Raw genomic sequence first — 12,816 nt, forward strand, 5'->3', positions numbered from 1 at the left:
TTTTCTCCTTTATTTTTCAGTTTTTTTCCTTTTTTAGTTTTTTTTTCATTTTCAGTTTTTAGTTTTTTTAGGTTTTTTATTAGTTTTTAGTTTTTTTTTTCTTTTTAGTTTTTTTTGTAGTTTTTACCTTTTTTTTAGTTTTTTAGCTTTTTTAGTTTCTTTTTAGTTTTTTTTGTAGTTTTAACCTTTTTTAGTTTTTTTTTCTTCTTTTGTATTAATCCTAAAGCCAAGGTTCGAACCTGGAACCTCTCGGACCTAGAACCTGGAACATAACGCTTTACCAACTCAACTACTTCAGCTTGAATACATTTACCTTTTTTAGTTTTTTTTTATATTTTTATTTTTATTTTTTTTAGTTTTATTTTTCTCCTTTATTTTTCAGTTTTTTTTATTTATTTTTTTATTTTTTTAGTTTTCTTTTTCTCCTTTATTTTTCAGTTTTTTTCCTTTTTTTTTGTTTTTATGGCACTTGGTATTAAGCAAGTGACATATAGCAATCGCCAATTCTGTCGGTCTGTCTGTCGGTCCCGATTTTGCTACTTTAGGCACTTCCAGGTAAGCTAGGACGATGAAATTTGGCAGGCGTATCAGGGAAGGGACCAGCTTAAATTAGAAACAGTCGTTTTCCCAATTTGACCATCTGGGGGTGAGTGGGGGGTCGGTTAATTCGGAAAAAATAGAAAAATTGAAGTATTTTTAACTTACGAACTGTTGATCAGATCTTAATCAAATTATATATTTGGAAGGATATCGTGTGGATCAGAAGGATCAGAAAGATCAGAGCTGTTATTTCAAATCCCGACCGGATCTGGTGACATTTGGGAGGATATGGGAGGGGGAAACCTAAAATCTAGGAAAACACTTAGAATGGAGGGATCGGGATGAAACTTGGTGGGAAAAACAAACACAAGTCCTAGATACATGATTGACATAACCGAAATGGACCCGATCTCTTTGGGGTGGTTGGGGAGGGGGGGGGGGGGTAATTCTGAAAAATAAAACAATGAGGTATTTTTAACTTACGAACGGGTGATCGGATCTCAATGAAATTTGATATCTAGAAGGATATGATGTCTTAGAGCTCTTATTTTAAATCCCGACCAGATCCGGTGACATTGAGGGGAGGAGTTGGGAGGGGGAAACCTAAAACTTGGAAAAAACTTAGAGTGGAGGGATCGGGATGAAACTTGGTGGGAATATTAAGCACAAGTCTTAGATACATGACTGATATAACCGGAACTCCGCTCTCTTTGGGGTAGTTGGGGGGGGAGGGGGTAATTCCGAAAAATTAGAAAAATGAGGTATTTTAACTTACGAACGGGTGATCGGATCTCAATGAAATTTGATATTTAGAAGGATATCGTGTCTCAGGGCTCTTATTTTAAATTCCGAACGGATCTGGTGACATTTGGGGGGAGTTGGGAGGGGGAAACCTGAAACTTGGAAAACACTTAGAGTGGAGGGATCGGATAAAACTTGGTGGGAAAAATAAACACAAGTCCTAGATAGATGATTGACATAAACGGAACGGATCCGCTCTCTTTGGGATAGTTGGGGGGGGGGGGGGGTATTTCTGAAAAATTAGAAAAAGTGAGGTATTTTTAACTTACGAACGGGTGGTCGGATCTCAATGAAATTTGATATTTAGAAGGATATCGAGGCTCAGAGCTCTTATTTTAAACCCGACCGAATCTGGTGACATTGGGGGGAGTTGGAAGGGGAAAACCTAAAACTTGGAAAACACTTAGAGTGGAGGGATCGGGATGAAACTTGGTGGGAAAAATAATCACGAGTCCTAGATACATAATTGACATAACCGGAACGGGTCCGCTCTCTTTGGGGTAGTTGGGGGAGGGGTTAATTGTGAAAAATTAGAAAAAATGAGGTATTTTTAACTTACGAACGGGTGATTGGATCTCAATGAAATTTGATATTTAGAAGGATATCGTGTCTCAAAGCTTTTATCTTAAATCCTGACCGGATCTGGTGATATTGGGGGAAGTTTGGGGTGGGAGAACCTAAAATCATGGAAAACGCTTAAATTGGAGGGATCGGGATGAAACTTGGTGGTAAAAATAAGCAAAAGTCTTACATACGTGATTTACATAATTGGAACAGATCCGCTATTTTTTTGGGGGGGGGGTTAATTCTGAACAAATAAGAAAAAATGACGTGTTTTTAACTTACGAAGGAGTGATCGGATCTTCATGAAACTTCATATTTAGAAGGACCTCGTAACTCAGATCTCTTATTTTAAATCTAAACCGGATCAAGCGTAATTGGAGGGGGGCAGTTGGGGGGGACCGGAAACCTTAGAAAATACTTAAAGCGGTGAGATCAGGATGAAACTGGATGGGAAGAATAGAAACCTGTCTAAGATACGTGACTGACATAACCGGACCTTGAATGTAGAACATCACCTGAAGTAATCCGCTATTTTTGGGGGGGGGGGGGGTTAATTCTGAACAAATAAAAAAATGACGTGTTTTTAACTTACGAAGGAGTGATCGTGGGGGGGGGATAGTTTTGAAAATTGAGGTATTTTTAACTTACGAAAGGGTGACCAGATCTTAATGAAATTTGATATTTAGAAGGATCGTGTGTATTTTTTTTTTATTTTTTTTTAATTTTTTTAGTTTTCTTTTTCTCTTTTATTTTTCATTTTTTTTTTTAGTTTTTTTTTTCTTTTTAGTTTTGTTTTGTAGTTTTTACCTTTTTTTTAGTTTTTTTCAGTTTTTTTTTTCTTTTTTAGTGTTTAACCCTTTTTTTTAGTTTCTTAGCATTTTTAGTTTTTTTAGTATTTTCTTTTTTGTTTTTGTTTTTTGTAGTTTTTAACTTTTTTAGTTTTTTTTTTCTTTTGTATTCAAGGTTTGAACCTGGAACCTCTCGGACCTAGAACTTGAAACTTAACGCTCTACCAACTCAGCTACTTCGGCTTGATTACATTTGTTTTTGAATTGGTATATGATGAAATAATTCAGACGTCATGTGCGGACAGTGAGGTCACTCGACAGACAGACAGACAACTTATTTTTATATCTATCTATATACTATATATATAATATATAAATATTTATTACAAGTCCAAACGGGAATACTAAGAAAATGCTTGCAGAACCTAAAGAATAGCGATTGGATTTGCTTTTTATCAGATGCAGAGAAAAATTTCCAAACAGGTGGCAAAAATAATAAATGCGGTGCAAAAAACGCATTATATAGCCGACCAAGGGTTCTCTTATCTAACTGGCCCTTTTCTCTGGCGAGAAGACCATAAGATTTTCTTAGTTTTTCTTTCAAAGAACAAATTATAAGATGCCTAGTGGATCTAATTGAAGTTCTAAATGGAAGACCTAAATACCTGATGATAAATACCTGGAAGATGAGATTGTGGCGGGATCAACTTCGGATTTTGGAGGCGATCTTTAGTCCAAGGACAAGAAACTCTGTTTTGGAAGTAGCAACTGAAAGACTGATTTCTTTCAGTCCGTAGCAAACAACATCAACAGCGTATTGGAGTGCCCCAAGATTGACAGCCAAGAGAAGGATGTCATTGGCATAAGACAAGTGACTTGCGTCAATATATGACTCAATTAAGTATGGTGGAATCTGTCGAGTGACTACTCTAATAGAGTTATCAAATATTGCTGGACTAAGAACAGGACCTTGCTTAACACCATGGCGCGCACGAATACGATTACTAACAGTATCTTGCCAGAGAATCTGGATTGAGGAGTTCTGATACCACTGCCACAGGCAGGTGCAAGCAAATGGATTAACTTCACTTCCAAAGAGAGACAAAATTGCTAGAGAGTGAAGAATGGATTCAAAAGCCTTTGAAATATCAATGGACCTTAGGATTAAAAGTCCCACGCTCTACCGACTGAGCTAACCAGGTATTAAAAAATTTCAATAGCGAAAACGTAGAGGTTATATTTTGTCTTTTTATGCCTGTCAAGAATCGCTAGAAGAGTTACGTGGGCGTTCTGCACGCCAAGATCTTTCCGAAAACCAAAGCGCTTGTCGCCATGATCACATTTCGTGCTAATGTCATTATAGATAAGCTTCTCAAGAAGCTTGCCAATCGTCAAAGACACGGTAATCAGTCTAAATGCGTTACAGGATTTTTGGTCTTTATTTTTATGGCACTGGGTATTAACCTAGTGACATTAAGCGATCGCTAATTCTGTCGGTCTGTCTGTATGTGCCGGTTTTGCTACTTCAGGCACTTCCAGGCAAGCTAGGACGATGAAACTCGGCAGGCGTATCAGGGACCGGACCAGATTAAACTAAAAATAGTCTTTTTCCCGATTTGACTATCTGGGGGGGGGGGGGGCGGTTAACTCGAAAATAATGGAAAAAATGAAATATTCTTAACTTACGAACGGGCAATAGGATTTTAATGAAATTTGATGTTTGGAAGGATATCGTGTCTCAGAGCTCTTATTTCAAATCCTGACCAGATCCGGTTACATCGGGGGGAGTTGGAAGGGGGAGCCTAAAATCTTGGAAAACGCTTAGAGTGGAGGGATCGGGATGAAACTTGGTGGGAAAATAAGCAGAAGTCCTAGATACGTTATTGACATAATTGGAACGGATCCGCTCTGTTTGGGGGGGGGGGGGGGGTTAATTCTAAAAAATCGGAAAAAATTAGGTATTTATAACTTACGAAGGAGTGATCGGATCTTAATGAAATTTAAAGTTTGGCAGGATATCGTGTCTCAGAGCTCTTATTTTAAATCTCGATTGGATCCAGTGACATTGGGGGGAATTGAGAGGGGAAACCTAAAATCTTGGAAAACGCTTAGAGTGGAGGGATCGGGATGAAATTTGGTGGGAAAAATAAAAACCTTGGAAAATGCTTAGAGTGGAGGGATCGGTATGAAACTTGGTGGGGAAAATAAGCACAATTCCTAGATACGGGATTTACATAACCGGAATGGATCTGCTCTCTTTGGGGGAGTTGGGGGGGGAGGTTAATTCTAAAAAATTAGAAAAGGTGAGGTATTTTTAACTTGTGAAAGAGTGACCGTATCTTAATGAAATTCTATATTTAGAAGGACCTCGAAACTCTTGTTATTTATTTTTTATCCCGACAGGGTCTAGTGTCATTAGGGGGGAGGGGGCCTGAAAATCTTGGAAAACGCTTAAAGTGGAGAGATCAGGATGAAACTTGGTGGAAAGAATAAGCACAAGTCCAAGATAGGTGACTGGATTCGCTCTCTTTGGTGGAGTTGAGAAGGGGGAGTAATTTGGAAAAATTAGAAAAAATGAGGTATTTGGAACTTACGAACGGGTGATCAGATCTTAATGAAATTTGATATCTAAAAGGATCTTGTGCTTTAAAACTATCATTTTAAATGCCGACCAGATCCGGTGACATTGAAAGGAGCTGGAGGGGGAAGCCGGAATTCTTGGAAAACGTGAAATCGAGGTATCTTACGAATGGGTGATCGGATCTCAATGAAACTTGATATATAGAATATTCTTATGTCTCAGATGCTCCATTTTCAATTCGATTCGGATCCGGGGACATACAGAGCTGGAGGGGGGAAACAGAAATCTTGGAAACCGGAAATCTTCAAAAACGCTTAGAGTGGAGATATCAGGATGAAACTTGATGGTAAGAATAAGCACAAGTTATAGATACGAGATTGACATAATTGGTACGGATCCGTTCTCTTTTGGGGAGCTGGGGGTTGTTAATTTGGAAAAATTAGAAAAATTGAGGTATTTTTAACTTAAGAACGGGTGACGCTCTTATTTCAAATCCCGACTCAGCGCTCTTATTTCAAATCCCGACCAGATCTGTTGAAATAGGGGGGATCTGGATGGGGAAACTAGAAATCTTGGAAAATGCTTATAAATGTCGTAGATACGTGGCTGACGTAACCGGACTGGATCGGCTCTCTTTGGGGGAGTTAGGGGGTGGGGTTCAGTGCTTTGGCGAGTTTGGCGCTTCTGGACGTGCTAAGACGATGAAAATATGAGCTCGTACCATATGAGCTCTTGGCTCTCCCGACCTCGCCACAAGTGCCATATGAGCTCTTAGTTCTTATTCTTAAAAATGCACATTACTAGGCCTTCGCACAGCGCATCAGGAATATGCTGCTGGGCCATACAAGCTTTAAATAAAATAGCAAGCTGTCCAAACAATTTTACTGTCCCATACATCAGATGTTCGGGCTTCAGGCCGTCCGAACCCGATGCTTTACAAAGCTATTTCTACGATGACTCCCTCCACAATTAGTGCACTTAACAATCTGAGATGAACATGCTTGGTCCTTGTTAGTGTGATCACCTCCGCATTTATTACATTTAACAGGGTTCTTACAGTCCCTTACGAAATACCCAAATCCTTGGCAGTTTAGGCAATGCTTAGGCTTTTCAATTGGAATAGGCAATATTTGATCTTGATGTCAAACTTGATTGCGATATCAAGCTCCTCATTAGTTTTAAAGTTCAGTTGCACTATTCTAGAGCTTCCATACCTTTTCACACTTACAGCAATGCTATCAAGCCCTAAAATCTGGGAGAAATCATAGTCGGGATTCATGTTGATAATACCGGCATGTTCAGTTTTAATAACTCTGGTATGATTTGGGATGGCTGCAACTGCTGCAGTGGCCGACTCTTCATCGATTAAATGAACAACCGACTAATTATGTGCTTTACTTTATCTGCGCAGCCAATTTTCTGCATAAATTCACGCTGGTTCTTCGGGCTATGCACGTTAATACTTGCAGGAATGCTCTTTAGCACTAAAGGAACGGTGGGTGGCTGACGTGGTGACGCTGATGGCCAGACAGTTGAGACTGGAACCTGTGAGCAAGTTTCTTGCTTTTCCACCAAGAAATTTAGCACACGGACACACTCATTTAAGCGTGAAGCCACAATCGTAGGCGAATCATTTGGAAAGGATGGCACATCCAAGAGGTTTATAATGACAAAAAGTGGTGGAAGTTCATCGTGTTGCACTAAGCCAGTAATTAATTTGTAAATATCTGATAGGGAAGATGTAGCATGGTGCGAACCTCTTCGTTTTTCAAAAATTTCCACTTGAAAAGCCTTTTTGCACGTCTCGATCACTTGCTTAATTGTATCTTTCCCAAAAAACCTTGCAGCAATTTGAATGATTGAGTCCTTATCTTTCGCTATATGCCGCTGCAAAAAGTTCAACACCGGACAAACATAGAACATGCCTATCATTGTTTAATTACCATCCAACCAGCTCTCACTTCACAATAAAAAATCATCGTCCTAGTCACTATAGTTCTTATTGCAACATGATATAAATCCTAACATAAAAAACCTACTGAATTAATAATGTCCGTGCAATATCTTTAATATATAGCTCAATAAGTTTAAGTAGGGGTTAAACGTCACTACAATCCTTATTGCGAATTTTTTTTTTCTTCAGATAAAACCTACTGAATTCATATTCCCTAAGCAATATCCGATTTAGATATTGACACTTTGAACTCTGAAACAATACTCATATATATATATATATATATATATATATATATATATATATATATATATATATACATATATATAGCACAAGATAATTCTATTCTCATAAATTATTATGTAGGGGTCTACATTCCCTATAAAATATTGTGATTGTATTAATAGTGATCTATATCGTATCCAAATGTTGAAAGTTGTTGGAAAAATCAGTGGCAGGGTGAATAATTCTGTCTATTATATTATGTCTATTATATTTTTTCTCTCTCTTTCTTCTTTGTCATGTCTTTCTTTGATTGACTATCCACTTATTTTGTATTTGTTTCTTTAATTGTTTTATCTGTGCAAACTGAACCTGTCTCTCTGTCGGATATTTGTATATTTAGTATGTCATGTATATATTATTGAAATTTCGATGAACCTGAATCAGAGGAGGATTTCAAGCTCACACCTCCATGGTAGATGGGTAATATCTTGACACAGTTTGCATGGTGTAAGGCTATGATGGGGTGGCTTGGATAGACGCCAGATGTTCCAATCCTTTGCTAGTTTTGTCTGGTACTGACAGAACGTATACGAGAAGATCTTCATTGATGTATCTATAGCGTATATCCAATTAATATGATTGCTTTCAAAATCGATTTATATGATGTTTATTTTATTTTGCATATTGATGATTTTTTTATATCCGATTAATAACCTCCCTTCTTCCTCTCTAGATCCGGAACAAGACCTTTGTTTTTCTATTTTATTCCATACATTGGTACAAAAAAGTGCCCTCTCCCCTAGATTTTGAGAAATACCTTTTCTGAATATTTCATTTTTTAAATGACTAAAAATTCCCCCCCTCTCTATGTTTGTTTGAGTTAGCGCCGCGGCTAAACATGTTACCATACCTAGCTTGACCATTCAAAATTGATATTTGCGCAGAATTTGCGGCGGTTTTCTATGTTAAATAATTGTTTCGATTTAAAAAAAAGAACAAATAGAAATATTTTTTTTTTCAGAGCCTTTATGGAAACGTTATTGTAACTGGTGGCAATTCATTGCTTCAAGGTTTTTCTGAGCGATTAACTAGGGATCTTTCAGTTAAAACCCCATCGGTGAGTAGAGATTTGAGTTTATTATGTTCTTTCTTACCAATAAGCTGATTTTTTCTTTTTCTTAATTATATTGGATTATGGAGATTTTTGCATAATCAAATTAAAGCTCCAGAATTAAATTTTAAGTTACGGGTTGCTGCAGGTGGGATTTGAATTTGGGACTCGTATTGCTACCCAGATCAACCATAATGTGTCACCGCAATCCTAACCTATTAACCTAACCTCTTTAGCAAAGGTATTAGCCTTATATGGTATACTAGACAATTACATTAAAGTGATTAGTGCTTTGTACCAGAATGATACTGCTGTGGTTAAGGTAGGAACTTAGTTAGCAGCTGGTTTTGTATTAAATCAGGCGTTAAGCAGGGTTGGGCTCTATCCCCCTTTATAGGGATCATTTTGATGGACTTTGTCTTAAGGAGCACAGGAAAAACAATATGAGACCACGGAATCAAATGGGGAGGAAAAACTCTCATGGTTTAGATGGTGATTTTAGCATCCTAGATGAAAGTGAGCAAAATTAATTTAAAGGTTTTGCGAGTTCAGGGTGCTAGAATAGGTCTAAAAATTAAGAAGACTGAAATTTAAGAAGACTAAGTGTCAAAGGCTAGGAATAAGCGAAGATGAAAAGGTGACGTTGGGTAACGAAAAGATTGATCAGGTTGGCATATTCACTTACCTTGGTAGCATTATTAGTAAAGACGGTAGGAGCAGTGAAGATGTTAAAAGTAGAATAGCTAAGGCTCAGGGTGTCTTTTCACAATTAAAAAAAAGTTTGTAAGAATGGGAAGATAAGTCTGCAAACCAAGATTAGATTATTGGAAGCTATAGGGATGACAGTGGTCAAATATGGCTCTGAAGCATGGGCGCTTCGAAAAGCGGATGAAGATTTACGAAATGTTTTCCAGAGAAATTGCCTACGGATTGTTTTGGGTATCCCGCTGACTGATCGTATTTCAAACAGTAGGCTGTACGAAGTGTGTTTCAATCCCGCTTTCTAGGGCTATAATGAAAGAAAGGGTGAAATGGTTAGGGCACGTTCTGTGGATGAAGGATGAAAGATTGCCAAAGATTGTCCTTATCGGCCAACCGTCTAGGACTAAGAGGAAAGCAGGTCGTCCTCTTCTGGGGTGAAAGGATGTCATAAAGAAAGATTTAAAGGAAATGGGAACTTCCTGGGAGTGTGTAAAGAGAGAAGCCTTGAACAGATTGGGATGGAGGTTGAGCGTGCGTAGCTTTGTTGGCCTCAGGTGGCTTGGTGCTGCGGTGAGTTATTAGTAGTAGTAGTTAAGTTTGAACAGTAAAAATTATAGATGGTGCGTTTTGGTCTAATAAGACTTGCACACATTCACTGGAGAATCTTTATCGCTAGCTTTACTGGCAGGGCCATATCCAGGATTTTTTTTTTTTTTCGTTTTTTTATAAAAACATTTTTTTCGGGAGTGGGGGGTACAAAAATGCATCAAGAATTGGTTTATATTCATTTTTGTGTGTTTTTACGAGTTGGACAAATATTTCGAGGGGTTTGGAGTAAAATCCCCTATCCCTCCCCCCTGGATATGGCCTTGATTACTAGAGACAATGTTTATTTATGTAATCTTACGAAATAGATTTTGGCTGTATCGTAGTTAGTGCCAAATGAAATCGAGCTCTCCATATAATTTTATGTTATGTTTACATGTCACGTTTTGAAAAAGTCAACATAATAGTAATAAATGGAAAATCTAGATGAGGAAGTCATAAATTTTGAAAATTAAATAAATAATTTTTCCTGGAAGGGTTTCACTCTTGTTCATTTTTGGATCTCCGTTAAACGTTTTTAATTGCGATTAAAATTAATTTTGGTACTATTTTAATTAACTCTGAATAGTTTGTTTGTGATGATCTAAATGATTATTACATTAATGTACTGTGTTCATGGCTGCATATTTGGCTTTAAAATACACTTATCTATCTATCTATCTATGGTGGTTTTATGAATTTTCTTGTCAGTCTGGTGTAGAAAAGCTTATTTAAGTGTAAATGGTTAAGGTTAATGTTATTTAACCCCTTAGCATAGAAAACTAGGTGGTAGCGTTGATACTACTAAAACTAGAACGAGTCTTCTCTGACTACCTAGCTCCTTTCTTGTACCTAAGCTGTTTTTCAGGCTATTTTTCGAATTATGATAGATTTGTTTTCGTAATTAACTTTTGCAATTAACGCTAGTCAAAAACATAGCTACTATTTCCAAATCAGCTTTGAATGGTGACTCTTCCTTACTTGACAGTTTTTTTTAATACATTTTTCAGTTTATGGTTACTCTGGGTAAGGGTTCGATATTTATCTGGACAAATGACCTGACTTTCTTTCCATTTTATATAAGTCCAAAGGAGCTTCGCAAGGGATCCTATAGCTGCAGAACTGTAATAACTAATTGAAACTCATTTATTGTTTTTGACGACACTATATATCCGAAAATACTGTAATTCGAAACTTTAATTTCGAATATCAAGTGCCCTATAGTATTGATCGACGTGGTTTCCATGCATTGTTTATTTGTTTTTGTTTTTTCATGCCCATGTAGAAACAGTGGTCGTGGAAACGTGGGAAAAGGTTCATTTGATTGAAAATTGACTCTTTGAGCCCTTTTTAAGAGTCGAAAGCGATTGGAGGGTAAATAAAATATGATTAGCTGCATTTTTTACACATTATCATCTATATGACTTGATTGCATCATGTGGATATTCTATTACAAATAGTGATTCGTTTTGAAAAGGGTCAGGGGTTATGTTGGTAAAAAGATTGGGTTGCTAGAGGAATAGCATAAACATGGGTATACGGAACCTTTTCTGAGCAAGACTATAGCAAAATACTTTTTTTTATATATATTTATATATATATATATTTTATTATATTTTATTATATATTTATATTTATTTTATTTTTATTAATCTTATTTTTCAGCAGAGCTGCAACCTTGTAAAGAACGAACCACAGTCATAGTAACAAAAAATTTTAATATGTGTGAAGAAAACTAATTAGTGAGAAAAATGCCATGCGTAGCTGATTGAGGAATAGTAGGTATTATATAGCTTTAATCTTAATGTTCAACATTACTTTGAAAGCCAATTTATGGGAATTTCGAATAATAGCATGAGACTCCTTGAAAATGGCATAGTTGCGAAAAGAAAAATACACCATTGGGATCACTATTACTGGAAACCCTATATTTTCAATATTTTTCTATTTTTAGAGCATGAAATTGAAAATTGTCAGCTCTAATTCACCAGCAGAGAGAAAATATGGAGCTTGGATTGGTGGATCGATCCTTGGATCTCTTGGAACTTTTCAGCAAATGTGGATATCTAAACAAGAGTATGAAGAAGGAGGGAAAAACCAAGTTGAAAGGAAATGTCCATAATTTCAATTAGGCATACAACTCTTTTTTTTACTGAAATCAATTTTTAAATCTCTTATAAAATAAATGTAAGAAAAGTGATATTATGTTGTCTTTCTTTGCTATATAGGGTAAAGAAAAATAGATAATCCCAGATTAGGCTGGAATAAAAATGGAAAAAAAAAATCATCTTACATAAGGATTCAGTATTTATTTGCACAAAGAAAAAAATTTTTTTTTTCTTTTATGTTGGCCACAATTGAAACTGAACTGTAGAATTATTTTTTATAGTAAAGTAAACTTTTGTTTTTTATTAGTTTATAAATACAGCAAATTTTGTATACAGCTCAATTGTTCAGTCTAAGTTTGAAAGAAAATGAGACTGTAATAAAGTTGCCCCCTAGCAAAAATTCTAGATTTGTGTTTTTTCTATTTTTATTTTGTTTTATTATTGATTTTTTACGCTCTAGATCAGGCTTGTCAACCGATTGGCTCGAGCACTGGTTTTAGTGATGTGAGGGTCGGAAGCCGATGTGAGCGTTATGAAATGTGAACCCACAGCTTAGATACCAATATACAGTTATGGAAACTCGATTTATTTTTGGGACACAGTGCTGGTATTGGTAACCAACTGGTAACAGGAAATTGATATTGGTATCTGAGCTGTGTATGCAACAAAACAAAATTGCGTTCCCGCCTATGGTGTTGTAGTACGGTCTACGTGTCGGGACACGGGCATGGAGGAGGTGCCAAGTTCAGAGCTCTGTACCAAAAGCTTCTCATGGGCAAGATAGAAGTTTTCATAACTGTATTGGTATCTAAGTTGTGCGTGAACCATTCAATCTTGACTGAAGGGAGACTAAAAGA

The 12,816-nt window shown here is 36.6% G+C and overlaps 1 protein-coding gene across 1 annotated transcript in view; it reads left to right on the forward strand.

Moving 5' to 3' along the window:
• Positions 1-12,051, forward strand: part of LOC136035509 (actin-like protein 6B) — an 81,974-nt gene extending 69,923 nt beyond the window's left edge. Inside the window, exons 8-9 of the mRNA XM_065717346.1 lie at positions 8,475-8,570; positions 11,806-12,051. Of these exons, the coding sequence (XP_065573418.1) occupies positions 8,475-8,570; positions 11,806-11,973 (264 nt within the window). The 3' untranslated portion in view covers positions 11,974-12,051. The remainder of the gene's footprint in view (positions 1-8,474; positions 8,571-11,805) is intronic.
• The last annotated feature ends 765 nt before the right edge of the window (positions 12,052-12,816 follow it).

This window comes from Artemia franciscana, chromosome 14 (assembly GCF_032884065.1).
Source record: "Artemia franciscana chromosome 14, ASM3288406v1, whole genome shotgun sequence".
NCBI lineage: Eukaryota > Metazoa > Arthropoda > Branchiopoda > Anostraca > Artemiidae > Artemia > Artemia franciscana.